This window comes from Daphnia magna, linkage group LG8, assembly GCF_020631705.1.
Source record: "Daphnia magna isolate NIES linkage group LG8, ASM2063170v1.1, whole genome shotgun sequence".
Classification (NCBI taxonomy): Eukaryota; Metazoa; Arthropoda; class Branchiopoda; order Diplostraca; family Daphniidae; genus Daphnia; species Daphnia magna.
In genome coordinates this window covers 3,437,939-3,452,827 of record NC_059189.1, presented here as the reverse complement: position 1 = coordinate 3,452,827, position 14,889 = coordinate 3,437,939, and the positions used below count along the sequence as shown (strand labels likewise).

Sequence of the window (14,889 nt, the reverse complement as noted above, 5' to 3'; positions counted from 1 at the left end):
CTGGTTTTTCCAAAGCACCATTTTGTCATGTAAATAGGCAAATGTCGGAGAGTTCGAGAAAAACAAAGATGAACCGTACAATTTAATCTCTCAACACGTTAGGAAATAGGATGCCTGGGAGTTTTCAGATTCTTTTGATTCAGTAGGGGGGAAAAGAAAACAATAAATGTTGGGTTAAGCCATCTGTCGAGCTGATCACGTATTACGTCGTACCAGGATGTGCAACGACGAACAGACAGATTGATAGAAAACACACGTTAACGGTTAAGTCCCCCATAAAACTACATTAAAGCACATGCCGCCTTGTTTTCTTTTCTCCAAAACGTTGCTATAATTGTCACTGACTTGTTGAACGTTTTCCGGCTCGCTCATTGTACCACATTGTCTTTTTCTTCCGGTAACGTCACCAGACAACGTTGCGCAACTGTCTGAACACTCAAATAGAAAAGTAGAAAATGGCCGGCTATTCCGAAAAGGATATCGATACCGAAGAAGAATGGATACCACCAACGGAAGCGGAATTAAAAGTAATCCAGGCTAGAAGAGATCGATCTGATCGTATTTCAAAAATCATGGGCAGCTACCTACTTAAAGGGTATAAAATGTTGGCTTCAGAATGCCCAACGTGTGGTGTAAGTACCATCTTGTTTTCATTACATTGTTTGACATTGCTCACCCTTTATTTACTTGTTCAGACAATCGAATTACAAGACAAAAAGAGCAAGATCTACTGTGTTGCTTGTGAAGAAATTGATACTGAAATTCAAAAGGATAACCCAGGTATCCAGCCTACTTATTCTTTGTTTCTCTTAGTAAATTTTGTGAGTTTTTCAAACTGGTTTTCTGTTTTATAGCTCTGAGTGAGAAAGCAGCATCTAGTCAGAGGGCTGAATATCAATTCATGTCAGAAAGGAGCCAAACCGAAAGAAGAGTTGACCCATCTGTTGGGGCTTTGCAAACTCCTGTCTCTACAAATTTGCAACAGTCTATATTGATGAATGATGTTCCTACCAAGTCTCAGTACAAAGCAACAGGTCTGACAAGCACAGTGAATGTTGAAGAGGAATCTCTCAGGTGCCAGGAAGTTATTCACAAAAAAATTACCTGGGCCAGATACGCACTGGAAAGTGAGCATGACCCTAATATGGTCAGTTCCTACATGAAAGTCATTACGAGTGGAGTGGAAGCTATTAATGTTTTGAGAAAGTTTTCTCCCTAGCTGTGTTATTTTTCTCTCGATTTTTCGCTGTTTCAATACACAAAATTGCATCATTCGTCGTTTTTACATTTAGTTCGAGGAATTCAACCCCCGTGCGCGCAGGCGTGTCAACAACTCAGTTGATTGCGCCTGCTCGCAACCTCCAGCTGAAGATCATCATGGACCCTCTTGCAAAGCATGCCCAACTTGAGAAAAAATCCATATGGTCTGTCGGCAGGTTGGAGGGGGGAAATCTTACGACTTTTTGCATTCCAAGCTCGTCATTTAGTTGGCTTCACACATCTCCGCTCTCTCTCGCTGGCGAAAGTTAACGTGAAGCGACGAATTTACTTTTTACTTGTTCTAAACCGACTTGTATACCCGTCCATTATTCAAGATGAATTCGCCTTCAGAATTTTATCGACGCGGTAAGCCTTTTTTGCTTTAACCGAAAACAGTTAATGGTTTTACATATAAATTCCCCGCAATCTTCATCCATTTCAATAACAGATAATACAGAGAAGGAATCAGTGGATGAAATCCGTCAACGAATTCATTCATTGCGCCAAATGGTGGAAGACGAAGTAGGAGAGAAACAAAATTTGGATGACTTGAAGAAATCGTCAAAAAAAAGGAAAGAGTCTATGGATACTGGATCGCTACTAAGTTTCACATTCGGTATTTTAAAACACATTTCTATTCATCATTTTATGTATTAAATTTTTTCATTTGTAGGTTTTATTCTATTCTTATTAATTGCTGTAGGATGTTATGCGTTCCGATCACTTTATTTAGCGATAATGAAACGCTATGCCATAACGCCTACAACTCAATGAACAATATACGTTTCAGCTATTTTCAGTATTGACAACCTTGTACTGTGCTTTTACAAAATCAATACTTGGCTCTAGTTTATGAGCGCAATAATAAATCCAGTATTTATACAGAACATGATGTTTTAAACTGTATTACCGAAGAAACCAAACCTTAAGGTAACTGTGGTACATAAACACCGAACATGTGGGACACAAAGCTAGAACCATTGTGAATTTGTATTTCACTACCAATTACAGTAGCCGAGCAATTTTAAACGAAAGATACGTCGATAGGGAAACAGTTGCTTGTTTTTGTATTGAAATCTGAAGGAGTGTGGGCATCGGTGGCGTGGCGAGGTGTCAAAAAGGAGAACTCATAAAACGATACCGCCTAATCGCGATGATCAGGGCTTGATCTGTGCCCATTATCCATTTTCTCGTCATCGTCACGCTCGTCTCTACGAGGGCTACCACTGGCACTTCGGCTGCGGGACACTGAACGTGAACGGGATCGAGAATGAGATCTCTCCCTAAGAGCAGAAAACAAAATGTTAATTTTATACAAATAAAAATCCGATGTAAGTAATCAAATCATATTATCAGAAAATCTAATTATACTTCAGGATACAAATCAGACCCGAAAGATGAAACATCATGTTAAGAAACAACAACGTCAACAATTATTAAAAAGCGAATACCTTGACTTGCTCCTCGACTGTTTCGATCCAGCACGATCCACAGATTTGTCACGTGATACAGAGCGATCTCTTTCCATAGACTTATCGCGAGACCTATCGACAAAATCGTACTTGTTAATAATGTTATCACCGTTTAGGGCACATACTTTAGATTAAAAACAAAACAAAAAAACAATCCCGGCTGCTTCCTAAATGATACATCATTTTCCCCAAACGTTAATTTTGGCACTTCCCAGTCCCATTGTTGAAGAACAAAGCATGGCGACCGAGTTGAAAAAAAAAAACCACACAAGGAGGAAAACATTACCTTGACTTGGAACGGGATTTCCTTGGCGAATGCGAAAGGGATTTGCTCTTTGACCTGTCTACCGACTTGTCACGCGACCTACGAAAGAATCAAACAAATCAAAGATTATCTTTTCTGTGTGTCTGACATAAAAACGTAAATATTCTACTTCATTTTCAATTTTATCAATGCATAAAAATTTAGATACTGCTGTAGCTTTACAGGGTTGATAAATGGAAATCTCGTTCTTAGCAAGAATCGTGTCCAAAGAAATTGCAATTACCTGGACTTTGACCTAGACTTTCGGGGCGAACGGGACTTGCTCTTGGACTTGGAGCGTCCACGAGACTTAGAGCGGCTTCGGCTTTTACTTCCGGACCTCTTTGAACGACTGCGGCTCTTGCTCCTAGATCTATTTTAAAGCAATTTCAATTATTCCATCCCGAATCGCCTATATTGTTATGATAAACCTTGAGCGAGAACGACGACGGGAGCGAGAACGAGAGCGTGACCGCGATGATGAACGGGACCGAGAACGACGACGAGAACCGCGCCTGCCCGAATCTTTGTCTTCGACGAGTTTAATCCGCCTCCCATTCAAGTCTGTTCCATCCAGCTTCTCAATAGCCGTCTTCAAATCGGAGTATGATGCAAACTCAACCACACTGAAAAGAAAAAAAAACGTTAAAAACTGTCCAACATTTCTGCGAGAAAAAGAAAATGCAAAAATCTCATTACCCTTCGTTGCGATGTTGTTTATGGGCATCTGCGTAAGTAACTTCACCAGCCTGTCTCATGTAATCTTTGAGATCCTGGAAAAAACAAATCGATGCTGTTACGACCGCAATGGATTAAGCGAGTACGACAAACGTGCATAATTAATCATTGCAACAACCGCCCCACTTCTCGTCAATAAAAAAAATAAAATTTTTTTCTTCGATGTTCAGTCATTCACGGCGTCAAGTCCACAAGAAGCGCGCACGAGTCCGGCACGCGCAATTTTCTCATTGGCCTTTATCGAACCCTCAGATTCTGGAAGGTGGGTAGAGGAAGGTGTAGGCACTCCGCCAGGAGGTTTTGTTCGCAGCAATTTAACGCAAAAAAAAAAAACGTAACCCAACTCCCTTACCCTAAAAATAAAAAAGGCCCCTCCCAAGTTGTTCCGAAACTCAAAATAAAAAAGCTCAAAACCTTTTTGGAAAGAATTTTAAAATAAGAGAAACATCGATAGTTGCTTGGTTTCGTTCTGGTTGAGACAAATTTACCTGCTGACTTTTTTTGCCAATAGGGATGTGCGGAACATAGCCAGAACGGTAACAAGGCGCTGCCAGGTCCCAACACACCGTACACAAAACACGTAGGCAACGAGTGGGGGAAGTAGAGGAAGGCCACACTATTCGCAATCTTTCATCTCTAGTCCAAATCCCATCGTACCGACCGACCAAAACCCTTTTTTAAGCGTCTGAAACCTGAAAGAGAATGTTGAGGAAGGGGGTTGGAAAGCCAAGGACAATTGGAAGGACAGGCAGCTTTCAGGGTGGGGTATAGCTGGAAAGGAATTTTGGTTTGGCAAATTGTTGGATTTTTAAGGTTGGTAGGAAAAACACCAAGAAGCTTCCAAAGGTTTTCAACTGCAGTGCCTCTCCCTGGGATGCCTTAAAAAGCCAGTATCTCATGTGGGATGGGTGATGGCCAGGTGCGTGGAAACCTTGGGTTCAGGACGGCCTTCATCGAAAACCAACGGACAAGATTCGTTCACACTCGAGCATTGGCACGCGCGCGGGCTGTCATTAACCGAGTGTCTCTCGCACAGTGGGGGGCCAGTATGTCTTGGAAAAGCAAACGGTTCCAGCATGTTAAAAATACATTAACTTGCAAACCTCGTCAACAAGTCAGGATACAGAAACACACAAAACAAGACGTCCCGACCCTCACACTAGCATCATAAGGTCACCGTCAAACGGATCCTATCGATTAAGTGGAACAAGTGTCGACTCACCTGCCAACTGACTCGACTCGACAAATTCTCAACCACCAAACGGTAATCTGTCCTCGTAGGTGGACCATATCTCGGAGGTGCACTGCAAATAAAGATAACACAAGTCTATTAGGAATATGACGGAAAAATCGCATCATAATTAGGACGAAACAAAAGATGACTAATTAAGGGAGAATCTAAATGAATTAGAATCTCATGCATGATTAAATTAAATACGAAGGCAGCGATCGGGGAATATGGATGTTTTTTTTTCGCTTGTGGGCGTCTTACTTGTCGCCACCACCCTTTCCTCCCGATCGCGAGTTGGAGGAATTTCGGAAACCAGATCGGCCGTGGTCGCGGCCATTGCGGGGACTCCGGCCACTATCAGATCCACCAGATGATCCACGGCCACGTGCCCGCGGCGACCCCTTGGCTCGCTCCACGGTTACTCTATATAAAACCGCGACAAAGGACAAACAGGGAAAGAATTAAGTTTGGCATCCTTACTTGTTGTCCATCCAACTGCTTCGACGGCTACCCCGATCACGATAATCACGATCATTGCGATCATCACGTCCACGTCGACCTGAACCGCGCGCGTGTTCAACACTCACTCTTATCCACCCAATTATGATTTAAAGACCCAGGAAAGGGTTGAAGAATTTCCCATGTGGAAAAAAATACAAGGAATGTTAGCATGCCAACTCCACATCACTTCCACCAGCAATCAGCCTGTACTCCAAACATTAGTTTGGCAATATGATGCCCGGCATCATTTACCCAAAAATAGTACAGCTGCATATGAACTGTTAACTTCACCAAAATTTACACAACCAACAGCCTATTTAGAAAAATGTCAATACCTTTCACCACACAGTTCCTTCCCATTCAGTTCGTAAACAGCATCATCTGCATCACGGTAATCTTCAAATTCCTAAAAACATAAGGTTAATTAATTAAACACTATTTTCAAAAGAATTCCACTAAATATGTTGGTCCTGAAACCTACCACAAAACCGTAGCCATTTTTAATTAGGACCTCTCGTAGCTTTCCATAACCACGGAAAAAACGCTCAATGTCTCTCTCCTTCACTCTGTACGGCAACCCACCAATATACACGCGAGTGCCCATATCAGCAATGATCTAGAACAAGATAGAAAGAATGAAAAAATGGACACGTCACACATTACCAACTTTACGCATAACGAGTCAAGTACGCACGTACACAACGTGAGGATGAAGCCTAATGTCGGTTACACAGAACACTAACATCGTAAAATAAAACGACAACTGCAGAATTACAACACAATAATAACAAAATAATGCTTACCAGGGTATGTGCGATGGTCAAATTAAATGAAAACTGTGTGGATTACTGCGCTTCCTTTGTGATATTCGCAGATATTTAATTCGAATGCCAGGAAAGCGGCCGTTCCAATGTTTGATGCTCTGTGACTGACAAAAACGCCACGGCTTGGGTACTAAGAGGAGAGGACGGGTAAGCACAGTTGTTGCCGGGTTGGCATATTTTTCGGCCAACGTTGCCATATTTTCTAGTGCTGCTCGATCATGTCTTTTGAAAAATTAAAATTTTGTTTTTTTTTTTTCAGTTAAACAAAATTAGCTTTATTTGAGTAAATTACCTAAACAAAATAAAGAAAACGAAAACCAAAAATTGGGGGAAAATTCGAGGGGTGTACACATGACGTGGCATTTTACTCGACATTGAGAGCAGAATTCGTTTTCCGAGAAATCCGTCATCTTTTGTTTTGTTTTTTCTTTCTTTTGCATTTCAATGCCCTTCGAAAGAACAGGAACAATAAAAAGAAAGATCAAACTTTATGTGTTTAATTTTTCCTTTATTTTTTACGAGCAAAGTATTTCAAAAGAACTTTTTTTTGGTGAAAATTGTTTTTTCAATATCTGAGAATTCTAATGAAGAAATCGTGTGACATTTATTTGTGTTGAAGGCAAAGACATCGGTAGGTTGAACTTTGTCAATAATTCATGTTTTGGTGACCGCCTCTCTTCTCCAGTCAACCAAAAAAGGAGTAGAGAAAGAGAAGAAGATAAAAGAGACGAGAACATCCAAGAAACCTTTCAGTTAAATTGCCTTGTCGCATCCCTTTTTTTTTCTTGTATACTGTTTCGTAGCACGATGATTAACAATAACAAAAGAGAAGATGGAATTTCAAACAAGAAGGAAAATACAAACATAAAGGCCACTCTACGAAAACTGCCACGTGAAATGTTTTTCTTTTAGAAACTTTTGAAGTTTTAACAAAAGAAAATGACGGTCGGCGACTCTTGGTGGTCGCCACTGCGTTTTTGTATCAGGAAAGGAATAAAATTCAGGAATGATGCCATAATGGGAAAACGGTTACGGGCAAAGTCATCACAGCTTATCAACTGCAAAAGCAATAAGTCAAAATAATAATCTGTGAATATTTGGAGAAAAAGAACTCGACTGCATTGACGGTATGTTCGAAACGTGAAAGGATCCCATCACAGTTTCTTTCTTTTTACGTGCATACTCCTACCATTACAAAGAAATCCCTTTCAAGTGTTCGCGAAAATTGTAAACATGACAACAACAAAAAATGGCCATCGGCTAGGAAGTTGAAGAATTTTTTCGCCGTTACTCGACGCAAAGTGCTGCCGGTAATAACCTAGATGCCCACATACCACATTGCCTTTTTTAGTTTCACCGGTGTAGCCGTGTAGGATAGCAATGTGTCATTTAAGTAGTTTGAAACGTTTGGTTTTTGTAGAACTTTACTTTCATATTCTCAATGGAAGAATTTTAATATCTATAAATATATTTCCTTACCAAAACTTGGTTAGATTCGAAAATGTCGTCTAGACGATTATCACATTTTCCATCCAGTTGTGGGTGGTCTTGACGTCGTCTGCTGCACGACTTCTTTCTGAAAATTATGTCCTCACTCCATCATTTTCAAATATTACGTACACATTTTACCGGCAGAGTTTCTAAAAAGTCATCATCATCTATATAGACGATGATGATTCAGTTTTCTTTTTTAGCTACATCCTCTAGAGGTAATCTCGTCTTCTTTTACCCGACTGTATACTTACCTTGCTGTTATTGATGTCAGATTATTACATACCTTATTTTGTACTCTGTGTTTGCTTCGTGTTTCTGATTTTTGTACCCTACAGACAACTTGAATTGTCAACGAAAATCTACATAACGTTACTTTCTTTTGTTCTAGTTTGCATGCATATCTATACATATTCATTTTTAAAAAAGATTGAATTTTTCGAGAAACTAAAGTTATGGCAGCGACACCGGGTGCAATGAAATACCTCCATTTTATTGTCGTCGAGTTTGAATTAATTCAACACACCAGAGACGTGCTCAAAAGTTACACGTGCCACTTCAGGTTACTTCCACTAATTTGAACAACAAACCAAAACAGTATTTAAAATAGCAACTAGTTTTGTGAGCCACACGCATCAACGTTCGATTTTTGATATTTTCGTGATTCCAAAACAAGGAAGAAAAAAAAATCTTTCTTTCCCAAACAAGGTGAGTGTATGCCGTGACCGTAAAATATGGACATGTTAAAGCCTGCTTTCTTACTAAAGGTTCGTGTCGTCGTCAATGTGTACGAGCCAATCTCGTTTTTATAGACACTGCACCTGATGAAAACATGACAGACTAGAACTCTAATTATTAAGTGACTTGTTTTTTTGATTTTTTTAATTTTTCTTATTTCAGTAGAACTGCTCGGGTAGCAGATACAAATCAGCCTTCTTTCTCACGAAACAAAAAGGGGAGTTCTACTGATGACGATCGATATACAAGCCGTATATGGACTTGACCGTATATCAAATAAGCACGCCATTTGCATTCGATCCCGCCAGAAACATTTAGCGGAATTGTTGCGACTGTTGCGTGCATATCAGTAGGGTGCGGCAACCACAAAACCAAAAAGTACGTATTTAAAAAGAAAATTTGACACGAAATCCCTTTTAATCATTCCTTTGGGAAAAAAACAAATTCGTGACTATAATAATTTACCACGACATACGTAAAAACGAACATACTTTCTATCTTAAGAATCTCTCTGACGTTTAGGAATTTTCAGCTATATCATTGGTTTAAATGGTGGCTCAACTCAAGTGGTTTTCAAGATGACCACCATAAAACCATTGGGGGAAACTTAAGAAGAAGAAAAAAAGAGTCCCGTCCTTCGCAAAAACTTTGGACGACGACCGAGTTTTTTTTTTTTGGCATATAATAAGAATTCGTTTAAGTCGCCTCCCCTCAAGAGTGTGTCCCATATAAGAGAATAACAGTAGCTAGTCGAAACGCGTTAAAGTCAATTTCAGGATCGAGACGTCAAGGACCGAAACTCAAGAGACTGCAAAGGGAAATGTTTAGCCTATATAATAACTAACGAAAAATATGGGAGTTGCCCAGGGAAACAGACTGAAGTGACATTTCACTATTCCTGTGGTTCATTTCCTTTTGCCAAATAACGAAAAAAAAAAAAAAAAACTTTAACCGCCTACACTCTTGTTATCCAAGTGGTTGGGCGTGGTTTAGATATATTTTCTAGTCTGGCAGGGGGGACCGCTTGTTCGTGATGCTCTTGACTGTCCATCTTCTTTCTTTTTAAGTTGATCTTCTTTAAGCCCACGATAAGAAATATCTGTGTGATTTTTCCTTGTTTTGTTTTTGTTTTCTTTTTTTGCTCTTCTTTCTTCCGGAGAAGGAGGGGGGAGGAGGTAACAGAGTGACGTGTGGAAGAATCATAAAGGATGGAGCCAAAACATTTTTTGGACACATTTTTTTTTTTTTTACAATAACGCAACTATTTCTTCTACCGTATTTTTTTTAAATACGTATACTCTTGTTTTTCTTCTACCACCCTCTTATACCCCCCAATGTTTTTCTTTTCCCAGGGACGCAGTGGTTCGTGTTACCCATTCTTCTTTACACCGTTGATTTTCTCCGGTTCACCCGCACCGTCGTTTTTTTTCTACAGAGGTGTGATGAACGACTCTTGTTTTCGGGGTGAGATTTTCCCATACACACACACACACCTTCCTGTACTATAGCACCACCATCTGTCAAAAATGCATATATGTAAATTCCTGGCTGTGTGTGTGTATATATACACACACATAGAAGTAAGTATATCCCGAGTAAGGTTTTTCCTTCATATCATTTCCTTGTTCTAACTGTATGATGACCAGACGAATACATGTGAATCGGTGTGTTACGATGGCCAACACGAAATGTTGTGACCGGGCTGGAAAAAGAAAAAAAAAAACATGACAATAGCAACCGGACACAGCGGGGTGAAGAGAGTGGGGGGAGAGCCTCCAGAATGTTGTTATAAATGACTATATAACAATTGAAGAGGGTGAAATCTTACATTAAGAATTCAGTTCTCTTTTGCTGGAACATCTTTAGATATTCGAGTGTGGCTCGAAAAAAAAATAATGTATATTGGAAACTATTCTTAGGAGAACTGGAGACGATCTATTCTTCTCAAATGTAATATTTTGTGCAATGCTTTGGAATTTTCGCTTTTGATTTCCCCTCCTCTTTCTTGCGCCCAGGAGGGGGGTTGAATATTCAAAAAGATAAACTGTCACCTCTCGTTTTAAACAAGACATATCGTCTCGCCTTGCAACTCGAACGCGTATACACTGACAAATGTTACACTCCGTGCTCGTAACTGGCGTGAATTTTATTTTTTTCTTCTTCAAGCTTTAATAAAAAAAAAGGCTTAACAAAATCATGATTTATTAAGTCATACGGCTTTAATCAGTTTTAATACTGACGTCATCAATATTGATTTGGTAAACTTTTGATCTTTTTCGAATAGATCTGGTTTCAATTAGGAGCGAAAAGAAAATTGGAAATGAGATCACATTATTTTTTTCTTCTTCTTCTTCTGTGTTCCATTTTTCTTTGAGGCCTCTCTTACTCGTGCGTGTACCTCCTTTTGTTGCAGTAATTCTATATGGGCAGGGATACGTGCTGCTGCTTCAAGTGTACAACTCCCGACAGATGCTCTCTCTTCCTTACATATATTGGGTAATATATATATATATATCCGAGTTGATCATCAAACAAGTCTCCTATGAAGAAGAGGGACACCGGAGATAAGTACATGACTGAGAAGGAACACAAAAAAAAAGGGGCAGAAATCGGAAGCGATTTAATTATTCTTGCCTCTTTTTTCTCTTTTTGTTCCCTCTTTTATCAGCAAGCGAGGGCTTCTGCGTGTATCAATTGAACGATCAAGGCCCCGAGGATGTAGAAAATGGATCTTTTAAAAGGTTGACCTTTTTTGTGAACGATAGCACTTTTTGTGTAACCGCGACCAAACACTTGTCGGCTTTCCCGAAACTGTGGGTTGTTTGCTATGTGGACAATCGTGACTATGGCGATCACGCCGTAATCGAGCCCGATAGATCTCTTTCCACCTAATATAAATGTAAAGAGAGAAAAAAAGAAGAAGAAGCTATAAACCTCGCCGAAAAAAGTGATCGCTGATTAAATTTCAGTTTTTGGAAACGGTCGACGTGAGATGATCACACGGGACTTAATCTTCTTTAAAAAGAAACGCGGGGAGGGGTGCCCTATCTCAATCGATTTGCGCTCACGGTGTATACAGTTTTTCTTTTATCTTTTTCTGTATTCTAGAAAATGAAGCTAACGGGTGATGCTCGACCGGATGAGATGAAAAGAGAATCTTGTGGTTTATGAAGGATATATCCTCAAGACTTAACAGCCAATCAAGCAGAAAGCCAATTAAAGATGTCATTCAAGTCTCCACATCTTCATTTTTCTTTCATTTCTTTTCAATCTTAGATCGGCCTATTTTATTTTTTCTCTTTCGTCCACCGATCGATGAAAATCAAGAGCTTTAAATGACGTCACACTTGGCGCCATTTAAACACACAAAAAAAAACTGCATTTCATTTTTGTATGATCATTTTTTGATCCATTTTAATATCGGATATTGCTGCGTGCGTGTATTAAGAAAAAGAATGGCGAGGGGCGTCGCGTACTATAACCCGTTTGCAACAAATACTTTTTTTTTTTAATGTTTGATGGGGTGGGGTTTCACACCTGGCTATATTTGAAAAAAAAAAACCGGTCCACTTAGTAAATATAATCTCTTATGCGCATAAACATAATATCTGTAAAATGGGTTTGATCTTTTTGTGTGGTGTTTGATCGATGAACAAAAGCGCACAAAAAAAAGTGTGAGCTAATGATTGTGAGTGGGGGGGGGGGACTTTTAATGGTACTAAACATTCAATAAAAAAACCGAGTTTGCATAATTCCGGTTTTGTTGGTCCCCCCCTGTCGTGTGGTCAGGCAAAAACATAAACCCCTTCGACCTTGATGGAAATCTGCAGCTGCTTCTTTTCAATTTGTCCAAAAAAGAGAAGGTCATTCAAGACCGGTAGTTCAGTAGAATGACCATAATTCAAGTATACCAAAGTATGGATTCTACTCGTCACCATTTAAATAACATAACATTTGTTTTCTTTTTTATTCCACCAATGCCAAAAGTCTAACGTGAAGGTTGTCTACCTGCTGTTTTGTTTTTTTTTATCTCCATCGTACATCGTTTTAACTATCGACTTTGCTGCCCGTCTTGTTTTTTGGGGGGGTGGGAATCAACGATAAAAAACGTACAAGGGAAAGAAAGAGGATCAAAAGAAAAATAGATAGAGGCAGTCTATACATTATTAATAAATCTATATATAAAAAAAAGGGACGGTATAAGATGAAAAAAATTGTGTGTGGTTGCATGACTGATTTTTCCAGGATGCTAGAGTTCACCGTGGTTAGAGAGACAGATGTGGTTCTATATATTTGTTCCAGAATCTGGTGTCCGTCTCCTGTGTGATGGGTCTATTGATCTTTATGTGAATGGGTATATATCGCCAGAGACTCTGAACTGCATCTAGTCTATTATCTATGGTGGATAATAGGGGAGAGGGAGAGTTAAGTCAAGATACAGTTTGACGTCAACTGAATTATGGCTCTTTTATTTATTAAAAAAAAAGAAATGTAGATTGATCAGAAATGGAAATGATAAGGGCTCTTATTGGATGCATCAAAAGTGATGAAATCACACCGAAACTCGAACCAATAAAATTGATAATTGGCTGAATTTTGCGTTAATTAAGTCGTTGGATGTGCAACCCACTTTGCCTTGCTGGAGATGATGCAAACTATTCGCACATTTCATACTTTAAAAGAAAACAAAAAGCCAAGAGGACGCGATGAAAGGCAAACCATGCGGAATCTAGCTCCAAGTGGGCGTTTCAACTTGAACTTTATTCCGTTTCATTAATTTTTCTTTTTCTCTGTCTCTGTCGGCAGTTTCTTTTAATGGCGAGCCAACCGAATGGCGCTAATAAAAAGGCCTAATCAGTTATCAATTCTGCGTTGGGTATATATAGTCTATATATACGCTACGCTGGGCTCCACTATTATAAACTTAAGATCGATATTAATATTTTGCGAAAAAAATTATACTTTGGCAGCTTTGCATTGCAGCTTTGGGCTGTGTATAATTCCTGTTGAAATGCAACCATAAGTTTATGTGAGTACATCTAAAAATGTTATATACACTTAAATGGAATAAGAGAGCTAATAGACGAGATTGAATATAAAGCGGATAATATAGAAAAGTGTTTTTCTGCTTATGTGTATATAGTTGGCAGCACGTCACCGACACAATTGATGAATGACGTGTCCGACAAACTCGACATTGTGTAAAAAGGGTCAGACGGGGCGAATCTAACCCTCTTTTTTTCCCCCCAATCTACCCCAACTACACAACATTGAGAGCAACAGCTTTGAGCTAGTCCCATGAATTCAGTTAACCATAACACTATAGATTTTTGCCTCCCCACCGCCTGATATTTGTCCATGGCAAGGGTGGGGCTTGGAAGTGATGAATAGCTTTTTGCTGTGTCTACTTTAATTCGGATACACCTCAGCAGATTGATCCCATATACACATTTATTATACAGGCTTGTCTTTGATCCAAGTATATAATACATTTTATTTATTTATTTTTTTCGTGAACACCATCTGCCCGGTCATCAGATGGTCTATAGTTAACTTTAAAAAATAGAGGATATCGAATGACCCTTATGGTTGTTATCGTAACGTTAACTGTAGATGTACCCCACTGCTGTTATTCTTGTCAATATTAGAGAATGCTGTTAAGTTGTGAAGCCAATTGCCAAAGTATTTGAAGTCGGCTGTTCTTCTGACACACATTCGCAGCAAGTGTTTTCCGTGTTGTTCGTCAACCGGAAGTATTTCCGGTTGTGTCTTGAGCATGTACGTCTTCTTCAGCTATGGTGATTGACTTTTACACTCGACAACATTCCGTCCCTTTTCGAGTTCAACGTCTTAATTGATCCTTTCCGCGTTCAATATTCACCCTAAAAACATAACTAATGTACTACTATATAACAATGTTATTGTGTTGATCGTCTTTTGTTCGGCGTACATTTTTCGTTTTCTATCTAGTCTAATGTGGATATAGGACTGCGCTTAAAACACTTTATGACGTCATGATGGGTCAGTGTTTGGACAAGGTCCAACATCAGTAAAAAGTCCCTTTTTTTTCAATATACAAACACATAATATTCTATAGCGCTATAAAAACTGTTTATCGTCCGAAAGTTATAGGCTATATCCAAAAGACATACATACAAGTTCTTATGTGTATGTATCGACAATGACACATTCGAATAAATACATACATAAAAGAATGTGTGTAGATACAAGAGCAAAAGAATGTGGAATAAATGATTCTTGTATGAGAAAAGTCTATAGAAACAAACAAAAATATAGGACAAAAGAATATACACAGAAATCAGAGAATCC

The 14,889-nt window shown here is 39.2% G+C and overlaps 3 protein-coding genes and 2 long non-coding RNA genes across 8 annotated transcripts; 3 read left to right on the top strand and 2 right to left on the bottom strand.

The window, feature by feature from the left end:
- Positions 1–118: 118 nt before the first annotated feature.
- On the top strand, positions 119–1,274 carry LOC116935979 (protein ZNRD2). Of its 2 annotated transcripts, XM_032943201.2 has the most exons (4): positions 119–263; positions 411–632; positions 696–780; positions 855–1,274. In XM_032943201.2, the coding sequence occupies exons 2-4, from the start codon at positions 456–458 to the stop codon at positions 1,217–1,219; spliced, it is 627 nt and encodes a 208-aa protein (XP_032799092.1). In that variant the 5' UTR covers positions 119–263; positions 411–455; the 3' UTR covers positions 1,220–1,274. The 2 variants fall into 2 exon arrangements, with proteins under 2 accessions (XP_032799092.1, XP_032799091.1); XM_032943200.2 differs by having other exon boundaries at positions 159–632.
- A 136-nt stretch (positions 1,275–1,410) lies between these two features.
- LOC116935981 lies at positions 1,411–2,147 on the top strand. Of its 2 annotated transcripts, none has more exons than XM_032943206.2 (3): positions 1,411–1,626; positions 1,709–1,876; positions 1,964–2,147. In XM_032943206.2, exons 1-3 carry the CDS (start codon positions 1,596–1,598, stop codon positions 2,032–2,034), a joined length of 270 nt encoding a protein of 89 aa, XP_032799097.2. In that variant the 5' UTR covers positions 1,411–1,595; the 3' UTR covers positions 2,035–2,147. The 2 variants fall into 2 exon arrangements, with proteins under 2 accessions (XP_032799097.2, XP_032799096.2); XM_032943205.2 differs by having other exon boundaries at positions 1,934–2,147.
- An 85-nt stretch (positions 2,148–2,232) lies between these two features.
- On the bottom strand, positions 2,233–6,465 carry LOC116935977 (serine/arginine-rich splicing factor 5). 2 transcript variants are annotated; one of them, XM_032943196.2, is made up of 11 exons: positions 6,312–6,465; positions 5,988–6,123; positions 5,842–5,912; positions 5,486–5,593; positions 4,997–5,078; positions 3,736–3,809; positions 3,468–3,662; positions 3,281–3,409; positions 3,019–3,096; positions 2,712–2,804; positions 2,233–2,543 (listed from the first exon to the last, which is right to left on the bottom strand). In XM_032943196.2, exons 2-11 carry the CDS (start codon positions 6,108–6,110, stop codon positions 2,405–2,407), a joined length of 1,092 nt encoding a protein of 363 aa, XP_032799087.2. In that variant the 5' UTR covers positions 6,111–6,123; positions 6,312–6,465; the 3' UTR covers positions 2,233–2,404. The 2 variants fall into 2 exon arrangements, with proteins under 2 accessions (XP_032799087.2, XP_032799086.2); XM_032943195.2 differs by lacking the exon at positions 5,486–5,593 and adding an exon at positions 5,267–5,428.
- A 341-nt stretch (positions 6,466–6,806) lies between these two features.
- On the bottom strand, positions 6,807–7,918 carry LOC123475320. Its single transcript, XR_006650363.1, has 2 exons — positions 7,810–7,918; positions 6,807–7,388 (listed from the first exon to the last, which is right to left on the bottom strand). It is a non-coding gene; the product is annotated as an uncharacterized LOC123475320 (long non-coding RNA).
- LOC116935983 lies at positions 7,383–10,231 on the top strand. The gene is made up of 5 exons (XR_004401523.2): positions 7,383–7,640; positions 7,824–8,039; positions 8,266–8,529; positions 8,722–8,937; positions 9,912–10,231. It is a non-coding gene; the product is annotated as an uncharacterized LOC116935983 (long non-coding RNA).
- Positions 10,232–14,889: the final 4,658 nt, after the last annotated feature.